The sequence below is a fragment of the Microtus pennsylvanicus genome, chromosome 4 (assembly GCF_037038515.1).
Source record: "Microtus pennsylvanicus isolate mMicPen1 chromosome 4, mMicPen1.hap1, whole genome shotgun sequence".
Classification (NCBI taxonomy): domain Eukaryota; kingdom Metazoa; phylum Chordata; class Mammalia; order Rodentia; family Cricetidae; genus Microtus; species Microtus pennsylvanicus.
Genome location: NC_134582.1, coordinates 74,641,262 through 74,659,836, shown reverse-complemented (window position 1 = coordinate 74,659,836; position 18,575 = coordinate 74,641,262). Strand labels below are relative to the sequence as shown.

General features: G+C 40.0%; 1 protein-coding gene across 6 annotated transcripts in view; it reads right to left on the bottom strand.

The window, feature by feature from the left end:
* Agtpbp1 (ATP/GTP binding carboxypeptidase 1) overlaps positions 1-18,575 on the bottom strand; it is a 133,899-nt gene that overhangs the window by 38,116 nt on the left and 77,208 nt on the right. For all 6 annotated transcript variants that reach the window (XM_075969413.1, XM_075969417.1, XM_075969415.1 and 3 more), the window contains one exon: positions 14,865-15,013. In XM_075969413.1, coding sequence (XP_075825528.1) covers positions 14,865-15,013 — 149 coding nt within the window. The remainder of the gene's footprint in view (positions 1-14,864; positions 15,014-18,575) is intronic.

Genomic DNA, 18,575 nt, shown 5'->3' with positions numbered 1-18,575 from the left:
TGGATCTTTTTACCACATAAACCAAGTAAGAAACTGAAAACTTATGTGGAAAAAGTCTCTGAGTTAATTATAAAAGGCAAGCTGAGACTTCGTCAACTAGCAGGCATAGACCCAGCAGAAATTATAGTGCCTTTCACTGCTGATGAACTAAAGAAATTATGGGAAGATAATGAACCATGGCAAAGAGCTTGTGCTAATTTTTTGGGAGACATTAATAACAACTATCCAAAAAGCAAGAGGCTTAACTTCATAAACAGAACTTCTTGGATTCTTCCTCGAATCGTCCATGATGCTCCAATAACTGGAGCCCGTACATTCTATACTGATGCCAATAAATCAGGGAAGGCAGGTTACAAATCAGAAGACTTGGGTAAGGTGGAACAAAGTCCTTATAATTCTGTCCAGAAGGGGGAATTATATGCCATTCTTATGGTGCTAAGGGATTTTAAAGAAACTTTTAATATAGTTACAGATTCACAATATGCAGAAAGAGTTATTTTACATATCGAAACTGCTGAATTTATACCTAATGATACTGAACTAACCTCATTGTTTCTCCAGGTTCAAGATTTGATCAGGAACAGGCTTTGCCCTATGTACATAACACACATCCGATCCCATACGGGTCTGCCAGGTCCTCTAGCACAAGGTAATGCAGAAATTGATCAATTATTGATTGGTAGTGTGCTACAAGCCTCTGAATTTCATAAAAAAAACATCATGTTAATAGCAAAGGTTTGAAGAAAGAGTTTTCAATTACATGGCAACAAGCTAAGGAGATTGTAAAGAAATGCCCTACTTGCTCTTTCTATAACCAAACGCCACTGCCTGCAGGGGCTAATCCAAAGGGCACCCAAAGGAATGAAATCTGGCAGATGGATGTGTTCCACTTTGCAGAATTTGGCAAATTAAAATATGTTCATCACACCATTGACACTTATTCAGGCTTTCAGTGGGCAACTGCTTTAAGTTCAGAAAAAGCTGATTCAGTAATCACTCATTTATTAGAAGTCATGGCTATCATGGGTATACCTACACAAATAAAGACAGATAATGGTCCTGCTTATGTCTCTAGGAAAATGAAACGGTTTTTTGATTATTACAATATCAAGCATGTTACAGGTATACCATACAATCCTACAGGTCAAGCAGTCATAGAAAGATCAAATCGAACTATAAAGGATATGTTGAACAAACAGAAAGGGGTGGAAAACACCCTCAGAAATAGGTTACATAATACTTTGTTAACCTTGAATTTTCTCAACGCTAATGAGAAGGGAACACGGCTGCAGAAAGACATTGGATAATGGAAAAGTCTACTGAACTAAATCAACCAGTTTATTTCAAGGATGTGCTGACCTCACAATGGAAGCCAGGAGATGTGCTACGTTGGGGAAGGGGTTTTGCTCTTATCTCCACAGGTGAAGAAAAATTGTGGATACCGTCAAAATTAATAAAGGTTCAGTTTGAAGAAGAGAAGCCACTTGGAAAAGATAAATAACAATTCTTTCATAAGGATGGCGAGCATACTGATGGTAAGAAATACAGATAGGTTGGAGGCAGGGTTCTTTTCTTATCTCCACAGGAAAATACTCATCTTCAAAGAAATTAAGGGACCCTGAATATTTAATTACTGATGGATGGACACATTTTATAAGTATATATATATATATCTTATTAAACATTTCTTTATAAATATGTAGAGCTGGTTTTGAAGTTGGACTCTGGCTCAGTCCCTCTCCAATTCCAAGCCTGTTAGTAAGAGGGAAAACCCAGAGTTTCTGGACTTTCTGTCTCATGTCAAGAGCCATGATATGGGACAGAAAGAAATATGAATTTAGAAAACATCTTTGCTTTTCTTCATATCTATCATACTTTTCATTGAAAATATCTATCATGCCTTTCATAGAATATATATATATGTGTATATATATGTATGTCTATATGATTAATGTTTAAGTTTTTCTCAATGAACAATGAGTTTTTCCTGAAGTGACATTTGAAGTTTCCAGGAAGAAGATGGGGCCCCACAACAACAACTCTACCTGGTTGATATGACGTCATGATACTGATAGCGCTACTACAAGACCTGTTTTGGATACCAGCTGCACAAGACGATCCCAACTTGGTTAGATGAAATGGTGCACATCTTGTACAACATTCTGGCCAGACCTCCACAAAATACTCAGAGACTATTTGCAATTTTAAAAGACATTGATCTTGAAATTTAACCATCATTTTACTTTCACAGGATCCCCCAGAAAGAACGTCGCCCCCATGACAGCTGGAAGTAATTCTAGAGGACGACGTCCCCTCTCCCAGTAAAGTTTACCCCTGGGTTTAGGGACATCATTTAGGGGTTGGGAGGTTGGGGGAGGAATTTTATAAGCTCAGGGATCATTTTGAAAAAAAAGAGGGAAAATGATGGGATAATAGATTTATAATTGTGAGTTACTGCGTTTAGACAAATATATTGGTATCGATTCTTGTATATTGATACAAAGTTAAATTATATTGACTATTGTATGCATGCATGTTTCTATCTCTGTTTAAAACATTTTTTATGTATTGACATATATTGTATTGATAAATATATATTGTATATATTTACCATATTGCAGTGTACATTTCTACCTCTGATTAAGATACTTATATAATGTTTGTGTATTGATATATATTTACCATATTGCAATGTATATTTGTACAGTGTTTATATTTGGAGGTCATTATCCTCATTTGTTTCAAAGTTGTTTACTGTCTTAGTCTTTAAGTTAGATAGATATTGAGAATTATATAGATAAATAGTCATCTAAGTTTGTCATTTATAATTAGACTAATCAGGTTCTCTAGATATATAGAGATTATACTCAGTATAGATAGATAATCTTCAACCTCTTCAAAGAGCTGTAGAAAATGGCCTTTAATCTAACTCAGAGTTTCATGATAGTGAGACACAATTGCTCCTGGCAACACCGCTCTATTCCCTAGAGAATGTTGAGCACCAAAGACACTCCACCTGGAGCCTTTCTCTTGGGCAGAACTGGCCTTTGGGCAAAGAAATGCCCATTCCTCAACCACTGACAGAGATACAGAGCGTGCATCAATGGATAAAACAGGACTGTCATATCCTGCCAAGACAGGGTAAGATAGTTTTGAAAAGTTCCTTGCCTTTAATAATGGTATGTCAGTTATGTTAGGCCTTAGCCAAAGTTGGTTGACTCAACATTGCAAACGAGACTTTGGGTGATTACCCAGGTAGTCAGTTGTCTCTGTCAATTGTTGCACATTTTGGATATATCTCGTTTGTTAAGTAATATTTTCCCTTCTCAGATCTTTGACGGAGTTGAAGATTATATAATTGTAGTTACTCTCTACATTATTTAGACTCCTTGAGATAGAATGTTTAGCAAAACTTTTGTTCTCAATATTGTTTGTTATATTTATTATTTGTTATTATTGTATATAGTTGTATTTGGTTTAGTTCTGTCTTATTTAGACAAAAAGGGGAGATGTAGGGATAAGTCCTGCCCCTAAGGGGGCGTGTTCGCCTCGGGCTAATGTTTGCCTATAAATTTGGCGAGCGTGCTCCCAGCCGCTGCTTCTGCTTTCCTGGTCTCCGTGGGAACGGTGGTTCTGTAAGTCTATTTCTCCATTAAAGCTGTATATATAATTTTACAATCTATTTCTCCATTAAAGCTGTATATATAATTTTACAATCTGTCTGCATTCGCTTATGCCGTTACCCAAGTTTGACTTTAAATTCTACTTTCAGTACGTAATTACTTTCCTAGTGCAGGAATATTTCACTAAATATATTTGCATTTTATAAGGTTTTTCCTCTCCCTTTCCAACTGGCTCTTTCAAAGCTATTTGTTGCTCACCTTCAAAGTGTGTTGCCTGACACACATCAGCCCACAGCAGCGATGCTGCCTCCTGGATCTCCGAGGGAATAACATTCTACTGCGAGCTCCTTATCCACCTAGCCCCTCATAGAAAGTTACTGTTATTTTCTATTTTCATTGCATTTCAGGAGATCACAACCTCAAATGTTGACGGTGAATATACTGGTAAGAATAAACAATTGTTTTCTCTTAATTTTAATCAAAATGTTACATACTACTTGATTCAATATTGGTCAAATTTCTCAGTTCTATTCTGTATAATACAAGCTACAGTGAATAACGCCTGTGTGCCCAACACTGCTGGTCTTAGGCAGATAATGGTCAGTATACTCTCAACCCACCTGCCCTAGATGTCAAGTGCTTTTAATGCCACAATTCCCCTATTTCACAAAAACTATTACTGCGTTTAAAAGTCAGGATCATTTTACTTTGGGCCTCTCATTACCCACAACAGAACACCTTGGCTTCTCACACCCCTGATGGGCACACTGTATGCTGGAGGCTTCTTACTGTGGGCTGTCTTAGTTCTGACAAACTACTGTTCTTTTAGCAGTAACTTGTTATATCGGCTGTTATTTGGAATCCTGCACCTAGATTCTTAGGTTTCTTATTTCTTAGATTTATTATTTTTAAAATTATGCTTATGTGCATTTGAGTGCAGGTAACCACACGGGATGGAGGGGTAGGGTTCCCTGGAGCTGAAGTCACAGTCAGTTGTGAGGCTCCCGGCACAGATGCTGACAATCGAACAGCAATCACTGCAAAAGCAGCTTGCACTCTCAGCCATAAGCCAGCTCTCCAGCCCCTTAACTTGGCTCTTTTAAAAAATAAGTGTGGAGATCACACTAGGTTCAGAAAAGAAAACTTAAAACCATTTGATTTTTTTCATCATTTGCTAAAATAAACAAAAAAGTATAATTTAGTTTTACAGGGTTAAAAACCTAATGTATTCTTTTTTCCCATTTTTTGTTTCTTTGTTTTGTTGTTTTGAAGCAGGTGCCCAAGGTGGTTTAAATTCACTACACAGCTGAAGCTGGCCTTGAACTCCTGATTCTTGTACTCTCCACCTCCCAGGTGCTGAGATGCAGGGATGCGCCACTATGCTCAGCTCTCAGCTTTCAAGAGTTCACAGCATCTCTAAATTTCCACCTAGGGAGGCTGGGCAGACAGCTCAGGTCAGAGTACTGATCGCTCCTCTCCCAACACATGGTCACTCACAAATATCTTTAACTCTAGGTCCTGGAGATGGTCCTCTACCAACCAGCAGTACCTGACACACATACATGCAGGCAAGACACTCAATCACATTCAATTTTAAAATCATAAATCTACGTTGGGGGACTGGTTAGATGGCTCAGTGGAAAGTGCACTTTTATACAAGCATGAAGACCTGAGTTCAAATCCCCAGAACACATGTGAAAAGCTGGGTGTGGTTATATGTATGCCTATAATCCCAGCACTAAATAGGACACAGAGAGGATCCCTGGGGCTTACTGTTGGCCAGCCTAGCTCCAGGTTCAGTAAGAATCCTGTCTCAAGCAAATAAAGCAGAGACAGATAGGGCACGGTAACATCCTCCTCCAACCTCTGCACCCACACACACCAAACACACACACCACACACCACATACACACACACACACCACATACACACCAAACACACACCACACATACACACACTACACCATACACACACCACACACCCATACATACACCACATACACACCACACCTATCATACACATCACACACACACCATACACACATACCACACCACACACACCACACATACCATACATACCACACACACACATACATATCCCATACACACAACCATACCATACATCATACCACACACACACCATACATATCATACATACCATACATACATACCCCATACATACTACACCACACGCACATCACGCCATACATACACACACACCACACCAGATACACACCACACATAAACACACCACACACATCATATACACACACACCAGATGCACACCACACACATCACACATACCATACATACAACATGCACACATACCACACACACCACATATACCATGCATAACACACACACACATACATCTCCTTTCATCTAAACATTGACTTCTATATTTTGCTTTATTTTGGTCTAAATATCTATTGTTTGTTTTCATTAGCTGTCTTCCTTTCCTTTGATTTATGTCCTCCAGTTCCTTACACTCAACACTTACTTTCAGTTATTTCTTATTTAAAAGAATATAACCATTTCGATTTACAAGTTAATGCTGGTTTAGTTATGCTCCCTAAGTCCCTGATAGCTAGTCTTCTCCTAAAATAAAATGTATTATATAATGGGCATTAATTAAATACTAGCAATGAGTCTAGTTCTACAGGAGAACTCAAATATTTAATTTTAATAGCATCATATAGCTGGTAGCTTATTCTGCTTGACAGATAGTTCTAAATGACTTCTAGCATCAAATTCAATAAATATTAAATTAAAAATAAAAATAAGTTAAAATTTATTAAATAAATATTAAAATATCTTTTAAAAAGATATTTAGGAATAACTATCATATGATTTCCAAGAGCTGATATATTCTTTACCTTGATCACTTTTCTCTTGATTTCTAACAATAGTCATATCACACTAAAAACTGCAGCTATCTTCTTACATCAATAAGCTTCCCAGTGATAAGACGCAAGGTTCCCTGCTGTTTCATGAGCCTCCTGTGCCTCTTTATGCAGACAGTAGGAACTGAAAAGCAGTTGCACTTCCTGGCTAAGATTCTGTGGGTGTCACTTCCTGGAAAGACAAGACATGTACACCCCAAGATGCTTCCAGGGTCCAGTTCAAATGCTTCCTCATGTCTTTGCCAAAAACGCAACCTATATGAAATGTTTGTCTCACATTTGAAGTCCAACATTTTTAGTTTACAATGTTTGTCTTTATTTCATCTTTTTGACAGAAGAAGACAGCGTGTTCCCCCTCATGCCCTCATGGTTTCTTACATGTTTAAGACTATACTCCACTTTATAATGAGGCGTATATTGCTCTTTAACTTCAGGCTCTGGTAGGAAAGGCCGACTTTCTAGAGCTTCATCAGCTTTTGTCATCTTGTTCTTGGCTGGACCTGCATGAGTTCCATCATTTCTCATATCCAATGCTTTTCTCTTTCTTAAACTTTACTCTCAAGACACTGAAGTACATCCTCAAACAGTCCTCAAAAGTGGATCCTCAAAATTCTAAAGCCAAGTTTGGCTACACTGTTCACAATCTTTACATTCTTTCTTATGTTGTAATTCTTGCTGTGTCAGATTCTATTTTAATAACAGTGATCTTTAGTAAAAGTAATTATTGGAGCTTTGTTCTCTTTCTGTGGTCTCCATGATCACTTTACTCCATCAAGGTCTATGGCCCCTTAAGGGCTGCAGCTTGTGAGCTGCAGGTGCGAGGTCCTTCTGTGTGTGTTGCTTTTATTGGTTAATGAATAAAGAAGCAGCTTTGGCCTGTGACAGAGTGGAATAGAGCTAGGTGGTAAAACTAAACTGAATTATGGGAGAAAGAAGGCAAGTCAGTGAGAAGTCATGTAGAAGACAGGAGACAGATGCTTCCACTGGAGCCCACTGGAACTTTCCTAGTAGGCCACGACCTCATGGTGATGCACAGATTAATGGAGATGGGTTAGTTTAGAATACAAGAGCTAAGTCTGGTCTACAAGAGCTAGTTCCAGGACAGGCTCCAAAGCTACAGAGAAGCCCTGTCTCAAAAAACTGAAAAAAAAATATAAGAGCTAGCTAAAAATATGCTTAAGCTATTGGCCAAACAATATTGCAAATAATATAATTTCTGTGTGATTATTTCGTTTCTGAGCAGCCTCTGACAACACACCTGTCTCTTGGTACTCTGGTTTTCTTTTTAAACCATTAAATTTCTCTGACATTAATGCTACAACTTCTGCTTCATTTTGCTTGCAACTTTATCAAATTATTCAATCACAAGTGTTCGGTCACTGAAGGAACACACAACACCAAGCTGTAACTGACTTTTGAGAGCACCCACCTCCTCCTACCCAGTGATGCCCTGTCCCACCTCAGCCCCTTTAACCCACTTCCTTTCTCCTACTTATCAAACACTTCTTTCTTCTTTAACTAATTTCAGCTGATTTCTTTTTAGTTTGTATTCCCATTCTTTAATGGTCTAGATTAGCTGTTATTTTTCCTAGGTTCTATCAAAGTAATAACTAAGCCAGCAGACCAAGACCAGTTTCCCACATCTCCCATACCCTCTCCTTTCAAAGAAACCTACTGGACACCTTGTGTAATTCTTAGTTCTGTGTCCTGGCCTCTCCTCATGTACTGATTCCTGAATTCTTAGGTATACTAACTGTGCGCTGGCAGCGACAAATGACAGACTCTACAGAGGCACCTGGCTGTCCCCAAGCTTCTAGAGTCACAATAACATGTCCAGTGTTGGGCTGATCTTCTATATGCAGAAGAACACAGTAGTTTCGAGTACATGATCTGCAACCAGGGCTTAAACTCCCAATCAGCTCTCACAGGACTGCTGAGCACTGACTGCGCTGTGACCTCTGAGTAAAATGAGCACTGAGAGTAGACTGTGTGGAGACACACCAAGGCCTGCACAAGGCCAGCACTGACCGCCGCCTGCCCACAGTGCTGGCATGTCCTTTAAAGGGGAAACGAGACCCTCTCGGCAGGTAACACCTCAGCAGTGTCATGGACACACTACGTTGTCTCTAATTTCCTGACCTCACTGCACCCAGGCAACTCATCCTAACAGCTAACTACAGGAAGTAGAAAAAGGTTCAGGCTGCGGTGAAGGGGAACTTTAGACTTATCTAAAATGCTCTAATTTCTTTTTAAAGAATGTATTCTGATATTACTTTTTAAATTATAGTACTAATTTTGATAAAATATTTTATACGTTCTAACTGAATATCTCTGGAAATAAAAATAGGCTGCAACACCAGAATTAATCTAATGAGAAAACTTGGATTCTATCAGCTATAATCTACTCAACATACTACAGAAAGGCTATATTTTAGTAACTGATTAATTCATCAGCCAAAAGGATAAATCTTTTTATTTGCATGAAACAAATATATTAACAAACTGTCCATTTTAAGTTGCCATGGTAACATCCAATGGCACTAGCCTTTAATAAAAACAAAGGCCAGGGTCAGTAATAACTACAAACATGAAGGGAGATGAGGTGTCTCTGGCTCCAACCATCACATGCCATAATTTACAGGCATAAAGGGAACATTAACAGATGGGGACAAAATAGCTTAAAATAGAGAAGGGTTAACTCTTCAGCATCTCACAGGGACATCAGGGCATGACACTAAAGAGATGAGGAAGCCACTGGTATCGCCTTTCTCAACAACAGATGAATCAATTCAACAAATAATTCAAAATTAGATCCTATCCAGACTATTGGCACTTCCAATCTGTTACCTGTAAGTCCAGAAACAGGCAAAGGCACAGGAGCCAAAAAGAGACAATAATGTAGAACAAAGTAGATATCAAGCCAAAATATACTAAACGCAACAAAGAGGTGTTTAAAAGAAAACACTGTGTGTGTGTGTGTGTGTGAGCTGTCTCTTTCTGTAAGTCACACTTCACACTGAACTTATTATTTATGCGCAGAGTGAAGAACAGACCACAGGAAGCAGGGAATAAGCACACTGTTGATGGCAGACTTGGATTCGATAATCACTTGACTATATGAAATAACTGAGAGACGAGAAATGTGGCTCTGAGCTAAACCCTTTTATTGATTTTTTTTTAAAAAGTCCAACTTAAATGGGGATCCAAGGACTAGTATGTATTTCATGAGCTAATGACAATTTCATGATCCCAACACTAACAAAAAGAGCTATGGTCTGTAGGAACACAAAGTAATCCAGAGTGCTGGGGCATCACTTCAGAGGGGCAACATCTTGACAAAATGTGCAACTCTCCTCACACCTCAAGTTATTTCAAACTAAAGCTTTTAGAAAGAGTTGGGAGCCATGGGGGATGGCTCAGTGGGTAAGGTTTTTGCCTTACAAGCCTGAGGACCTGAGTTTGAGCCCCCGGGCCCTCGCTAACGTTTTAATCCCTCCCAGGAGATGGGAAGAGAAAACGGGTTTTCTGGAAGCTCTTGGGCAAGGGAGGTAGCGCACTGTACACAGCTGTAAACAGCAGAGATCCTGACTCACCTCAACATTCATGTCATAACATGCATGCTCACATACATCATATATACACAACACACAAGTCATATACAGACATACACAACACACTTCACACTCTTACACACCATACACACATATATACATACATACAAACACATATACTCATACAACATACACACAAAGTCGACTATCCTAACTAGACTAGGGTCTTTGACAAGTATCTTGTGCATGCTTGTTTTATGCTACCATGAACGTTATGGTCCTTACATCCACTCATCCGTCAACAAACACTTACCAAACAGCTACTAAGAGCCATATTATCAATGTACAGAACACCCCTATGTTCCTATCTCAAAGGAGTCATATACATGTTGAAACAGCAGGGGAAGCATTAGTAACACAGCTAACTAATATAAAGCCTCTGTAGCAGCAGAGGGAAAGGTCACAACCCAGACAGCCCCAGCTAACCTCCAGGGCATGGGGCGTAGATTCCCAGCTGTGTGCATGCTTGATTACTTAAGAAGGTAGAGACTGATGCAGGGAGAGAATAAAACACAGCCTGAAACTAAAGCTGACTTATTAAATGTAAAACTGCCATCTAGTGGCAATTTAAGACAATCCATTTCAAGTAACAGATAAAGAGGGTATGGAGATAGTGAGTGACACAGATTCTCAAATTTAGCCGAGTATTATTCTCAGAAATATGCTGTAAAACTGCTTTAGAATCATTTGTAAAAAAATAAATAAATAACAGAATCAGAAAAAAAAAGTCCCCCAAAGTGGAGCAGGGTGGCAATTTCTCTAACTGAAAGCAATGGTAAGGCTGCCCATTTAGGACCCCTCTGCCTCCTGAGTCCACTTCCAAGTGCCCATTTCTCAGCATCCCCCAGACAAAATGCCCAAGCTTCCTCATAAAGTGGGGGAAAGGGCACACCTTTAATCCCAGCACTCAGGAGGCAGAGGCAGGGGACATCTGTGAGTTCATGCCAGTCTGATCTACAGAGAGATTTCCAGGACAGCCATGGCTACACAGAGAAACCCTGTCTCAAAAAACAAAACAAACAAAAAATAAAAAAACCAAAAAGATACAAAAAGACAAATATTAAAATCAGGGAGGGATACAAAATTAAGTTGTAATAAAAAGAAAATTTTAATGTTTTGATTGTCTACAAATCAAAGAAGTAAGAAAAGTACTAATTTACAGGGAGGTAAAGGTCAAAATTAAAGAAAACTTCTAAAGACGATCAACAAACCAGCAGCTGTGTTTTTTAAAACAGAATATTTTAAATACAAAAGAAAAGCCTGAGCACAAAGACATACACACAACTGTAGTTTCTGTTCACATCTCTGTGCTATCGATGAAAATCTAAACGTCACTCACATAAGAAAACACTCCATGTCAACATTGTCCAAAACTGAACAGCCACTCAGAGGGAAGACAATGGACAGCATGTTTTATTTTGACTTTAATGGGAATGCTACTGATATTTACCTTATGCAAGACCATGTAAAGAAAAATCTAAATTATCCTATAATTAATTAAAAATTTCTGGCACCTGATAAAATCGCAATACTTATAACAGATGTCCATGAGCGGTAGTGGTATACACCTTTCTTTTATCCCATCACTTGAGATAGGCACAGGACGATCAAGTGTTCAAGGTCATTTAACATGATGAGGTCAAGACTAGTTAGGACTATGTTGAGACTCAAAAAAAATAAATAAGTAAACTATTCAGAGAAACAAAGATCTTTAATTTTTTTGAAAATGGTAAAATGTTAAACTATCATACTACAATCAATATTCTCCAAACAAATGCTAGTGTGTACCTGAGGCCCAAGCTTATGAGAAATAATGTTTTTAACTCAAAGGAGACATATAAAACAAATCAAATGCCAGAATAATTTTTAAAAACCTGATAAACTATGGCCAATAATGTGTGATAATAAAAGTTTGGATAATTATTTTAAAGGAATATTTGAGGGCCAGAGAAAATGTCAGCAATGTAATTTTTAATTAAAATATAGAGAATGAAACAGCATGGTTATGGCTTTATTTTTTTTAAATAAGGCACAATTATGTGTCAGAAATGTCAGCACTGTGGTAAAGGCTATAGAAAGCTGCGTCAAGGGGACTGTCTCCACACAGGGCAGCTGCGGTTTTATCTCCTTCTGAACACCATTGTGTGAGACCGGAAGTGCGAAATACACGCAAGCACGTCCAGCGGGAAATACATGCAAGCACGTCCTGGGGGAAATACACACAAGTACGTCCGGGGGGAAATACACACAAGCAAGTCCAGGGGGAAATACACGCAAGCAAGTCCAGGGGGAAATACATGCAAGCACGTCCAGCGGGAAATACACGCAAGCACGTCCAGGGGGAAATACATGCAAGCACGTCCAGGGGGAAATACATGCAAGCACGTCCAGCGGGAAATACACGCAAGCACGTCCAGCGGGAAATACACGCAAGCACGTCCAGGGGGAAATACACGCAAGCACGTCCAGGGGGAAATACATGCAAGCACGTCCAGCGGGAAATACACACAAGCAAGTCCAGGGGGAAATACACGCAAGCACGTCCAGGGGGAAATACACGCAAGCACGTCCAGGGGGAAATACATGCAAGCACGTCCAGCGGGAAATACACGCAAGCACGTCCAGCGGGAAATACACGCAAGCACGTCCAGGGGGAAATACACGCAAGCACGTCCAGGGGGAAATACACACAAGCAAGTCCAGGGGGAAATACACGCAAGCACGTCCAGGGGGAAATACACGCAAGCACGTCCAGGAGGAAATACACGCAAGCACGTCCAGGGGGAAATGACTGTGCTGTGCACTAGCATCACGGAGAACAAGAGAATGGAACAGACTACACAAGGATAGTCCCATCACCAGTCATGCAAACCAAGGACACTATGGATGTTTTCAACAAATATACACATTTACAAGATTGTTTGAAAATTAAATACGACTTCAAATCTCTTAAAAAGTATTCATAACCATGCCAGATATTAAAATATCTATTCATTCCAATATTTCATTAAATGACAAAGCTTTTATCTCATACAAGTGGGTCATTCTAGAATACATTATTTCCTACTTCCACACAGCAGCTGGCAGCAACCTCTTCAACTACCAAAAGCTTTAAATTTCAGAACTGTTTCTTTGAAGAACATCATCACCACAGGCTTTTTAACAACTTAGGGAAATGACTTGAAACACAGGACACCAGTGTCTCAGATCTCCTGTTTAAAGCTTTCCAATCTTCATAACCAATTATTGAGACCATTATCATTTTGCAACAAATTTCTCCTCAATAAAAGGATGCTTTGTATGTTAGAGAGTATGCGTGTACTATATAAAAAATTTGCTAGATTTGATATTTGAAGTTTTGATTTTTAAATACAAATGTTGAGTTTATGTAATTAGCCTCCATAGATATAGTCCTTGATTACTGACCAGATGCTGAACAAATAACCCTTAAGTTTCGTATTTAAGGTTTCAAACACAGCAGCCTTAAATGACAAGCTATACTTCAGATTCCTATTCCGAAACACTAGAGTTTTATTTAAAAAGAAAAAAGAATCTTATCCAGAGAGCAGCAGTAAGGAAGGCAATAAACACAACACTCCTTCTTCAGCACTGTCCATAAACTGTGCAGTAAGGACTCATTCTACAAGGGATGAAACTGGCCAAGAACAGACACACATCTGTCCCACGGCAGGTACCCAAAGAACACAAGGGAAGTGAAGTGCGAGTTCTGTGTGGGCAGCTAAGCAGGATCTGGAGTCGCAGCTACGATTACAGAAAATGAAACTGGGGTTATCAGCACAGGCCGTGCAAACAGAAACAGCAACACAGGAACAGTGACCAGTGACCCCTGGGAAGAAATGGACCCACTAGTAAAAGCAGAGGCTACTCCAGCTCAGTCCCCACATAACAGAACACCAACAATTCTCATCCAGTAAGGAAATGATGCCACCAAGAGAGAACCGCAAAGCCCGGACGGTTTCACTAGAAAAGTCCATCATGCCTTGCAGAATTAGCACCAGTTCTACACAAGGACTTCCAGAAGATGGAAGACGTGCCATGTTGTACCAAGTCAGTATGACCATGATACCAAAAGTGGGTATGGTGGGGGCAGTTAGGGAGGGGGAAATACAGCTTCCTAAGCACAAATGTAAAAGTATTTTTCTTTGCTTTTTTTCCTCTCTTCTGGAGCTGAAAATGGAGTCCAGAGCTTTCTGGACTGAACCACCACTGAACTGCACCTCGTCTAAAATGCACACGCCCTCCACACATCTTCTCCACATGTGCCGTATCAGGCAGGACTGAGATCACAGGCGTTCAGCACTGTGCCCAGCTTAAAATGGAAAAAAATTTTAACAAAACATTAGCAGTTCTATTATTTAATCTATAAAGGAAAAAGGGCTAATACCCTAAAATAAAACCTATGCAGAATATTAACAGGCTACGTAAAGAAGAAACCCCTGACTTACTGCTGCTGCTGCTGTTGCTGCCCAGGCAATATCTGAATTGTGTTCCATTTGGATGAGATCACCAACAGCTACTGCAGCCTAAAGGAATGTCTACAAGAAGGTAACCCTTCTTACCAACCAACTAGACTTTAAGCTATTTCAAACTGTGCATGATGAACAGCTAAGGTTTGGAAATCAGAGACTGAATACATCTAAGGCAGTGCTTCCGTGTTGATCTCTGGTCCTGCAGGTAACTGCCTCACAGGAAGAACAAGAGGCTCACCGTAATTAAACTGGCTGTTGGACTTCTCACAGTTGATGATGTTGAACCTGTATGCAACGCCAGGCCGCATCCCGCTGACTTCAAAGTAGAACCACTGGTGATAATGATTACTGTTTATATCCGAGTTCAGAATGAGGTCATACTCGTTTCTAAAACACAAGACAAAGACACCTGATGGCAAGTCTGGAGTGTCTGCGCACACACAAAATAAGAATGTTTAAACGGCTTATTTTCTTTTTTTTTTATTGAGAAAAGGAAAAAAGTATCTGCTTCCTCCCAGCCTCCCCCTCCTCCCACCCCTCTCCCCCTCCCCCAAACTCCTCTCCCCCTCCCTCTCCAGTCCATAGAGCAGTCAGGTTTTACTGCCCTGTGGAAAGTCCAAGGTCCGCCCCACTCCGTCCATGTCTAGGAAGGTGAACAACCAAACTGGCTAGGCTCCCACAAAGCCAGAACATGAAGTAGGGCCAAAACCCCGTGCCAATGTCCTTGGCTTCTCATCAGGCCTCATTGTTCGCCATGTACAGAGAGTCCGGTTTTATCCCATGCTTTTTCAGTCACAGTCCAGCTGGCCTTGGTGAGCTCCCACTAGATCAGCCCCCTTGGCTCAGTGGGTGGGTGCGCCCCTCGTGGTCCTGACTTCCTTGCTCATCTTCTCCCTCCTTCCGCTCCTCATTGGGACCTTGGGAGCTCAAACCAGTGCTCCAGTGTGGGTCCCTGTCCCCATCTCCATCCATCACCAGATGAAGGTTCTAGGATGATATGCAAGATATTCGTCCGTATTGCTATAGGATAGGGTCATTTCAGGTTGCCTATCCTCAGCTGCCCAAGGGACTAACAGGGGATATCACCATGGGTTCCTGGGAGCCCCTGTAGGGTCAAGTCTCTTGCCAACCCTAAAGTGGCTCCCTTAACTAAGAATTGTAGTTCCGTGCTCCCCTGTCCAACCTTCCTTTATCCCAATCCTCCTGTTTCCCCAAGTTCCCCCCTCCTTCCCTTCTAACTTTTCTCTCCCCATCTCCCCTTACCCCCATCCCACCCCACCTCCAAGATCCCAATTTTCTCCCCGGCAATTTTGTCTACTTCCCATAGCCAAGAGGATAACTATATGTTTTTCCTTGGGTTCACCTTCTTATTTAGTTTCTTTAGGTTCACCTATTGTAGACTCCGTGACCCTTATTTATGGCTAGAAACCAATTATGAGTGAGTACATCCCATGTTCATCTTTTTGTGTCTGGGATACCTCACTCAGGATAGTGTTTTCTATTTCCATCCATTTGTATGCAAAATTCGAGAAGTCATTGCTTTTTACCGCAGCATAGTACTCTAATGTGTATATATTCCATACTTTCTTCATCCATTCTTCCATTGAAGGGCATCTAGGTTGTTTCCAGGTTCTGGCTATTACAAATAATACTGCTATGAACATAGTTGAACAAATGCTTTTGTCATATGATAGGGCATCTCTTGGGTATATTCCCAAGAGTGGTATTGCTGGGTCCAGGGGTAGGTTGATCCCGAATTTCCTGAGAAACCGAAACACTGACTTCCACAGTGGTTGCACAAGATTGCATTCCCACCAGCAATGGATGAGGATACCCCTTCCTCCACAGCCTCTCCAGCAAAGGCTATCCTTGGTGTTTTTGACTTTAGCCATTCTGACAGGTGTAAGATGATATCTCAAAGTTGTTTTGATTTGCATTTCCCTGATTGCTAAGGAAGTTGAGCATGACCTTAAGTGTCTTTTGGCCATTTGAACTTCTTCTGTTGAGAATTCTCTGTTCAGTTCAGTGCCCCATTTTTTTAATTGGGTTAATTAGCATTTTAAAGTCTAGTTTCTTGAGTTCTCTATATATTTTGGAGATCAGACCTTTGTCTGTTGCGGGGTTGGTGAAAATCTTCTCCCAGTCAGTAGGTTGCATTTGTGTCTTAGTGACACTGTCCTTTGCTTTACAGAAGCTTCTCAGTTTTAGTAGGTCCCATTTATTCAATGTTGCCCTTAATGTCTGTACTGCTGGGGTTATACATAGGAAGCGATCTCCTGTGCCCATCTGTTGTAGGGTATTTCCCACTTTCTCTTCTATCAGGTTCAGTGTGTTTGGGCTGATATTGAGGTCTTTAATCCATTTGGACTTGAGTTTTGTGCATGGTGATAGATATGGGTCTATTTTCATTCTTCTACAGGTTGACATCCAGTTGTGCCAGCACCATTTGTTGAAGATGCTTTCTTTCTTCCATTGTATACTTTTACCTCCTTTATCAAAAATGAGGTATTCATAGGTTTGTGGGTTAAAATCCGGGTCTTCTATATGATTCCATTGGTCGACTTCTGTTTTTATGCCAGTACCACACTGTTTTCATTACTGTAGCTCTGTAATAGAGTTTGAAGTCAGGGATGGTAATGCCTCCAGAAGATCCTTTATTGTATAGGATTGTTTTGGCTATCCTGGGTTTTTTGTTTTTCCATATAAAGTTGATTATTGTCCTCTCCAGATCTGTGAAGAATTTTGATGGGATCTTGATGGGGACTGCATTGAATCTATAAATTGCCTTTGGTAGAATTGCCATTTTTACTATATTGATCCTCCCAATCCAAGAGCAAGGGAGGTCCATCCAATTTTTGGTATCCTCTTCAATTTCTTTCTTCAATGCCTTAAAGTTCTTGTCAAATAGATCTTTCACTTCCTTGGTTAGATTTACCCCAAGATATTTTATGCTGTTTGTGGCTATCGTGAATGGTGAAGCTTCTCTGATTTCCCTCTCTGCTTCCATATCCTTTGTGTATAAGAGGGCGACTGATTTTTTGGAGTTGATCTTGTATCCTGCCACATTACTAAAGCTGTTTATCAGCTGTAAAAGTTCTTTGGTGGAGTTTTGGGGGTCGCTTATGTACACTATCATATCATCTGCAAATAACGAAAGTTTAACTTCTTCCTTTCCAATTCGAATCCCCTTGATCCCATTATGTTGTCTTATTGCTATTGCTAGAACTTCAAGCACTATATTGAAGAGGTATGGCGAAAGTGGACAGCCTTGTCGTGTTCCTGAGTTAAACGGGATGGCTTTGAGTTTCTCTCCGTTTAATTTGATGTTAGCTGTCGGCTTGCTGTATATAGCTTTTATTATATTTAGGTATGACCCTTGTATCCCTAATCTCTCCAAGACTTTTAACATAAATGGATGTTGAATTTTGTCAAATGCTTTTTCAGCATCTAATGAAATGATCATATGGTTTTTTTTCTTTCAGTTTATTTATATGCTGGATTACATTGATAGATTTTCGTATGTTGAACCAGCCCTGCATCTCAGGAATGAAGCCTACTTGATCATAATGGATAATTTTTCTAATGTGTTCTTGGATTCGGTTTGCCAGTATTTTGTTGAGGATTTTTGCGTCAATGTTCATGAGTGAGATTGGCCTGTAATTTTCTTTCCTGGTTGAGTCTTTGTGTGGTTTTGGTATCAGAGTAACTGTAGCTTCATAAAAGGAATTTGGTAATGACCCTTCTGTTTCTATATTGTGGAATACATTAAGGAGTATAGGTATTAGCTCTTCTTGGAAGTTCTGGTAGAATTCCGCATTGAAACCATCTGGTCCTGGGCTTTTTTTGGTAGGGAGGTTTTTGGTAACAGCTTCTAATTCTTCGCGACCAACAGGTCTGTTTAGATTGTTCACCTGGTCCTGGTTTAACTTTGGTATATGGTATTTATCTA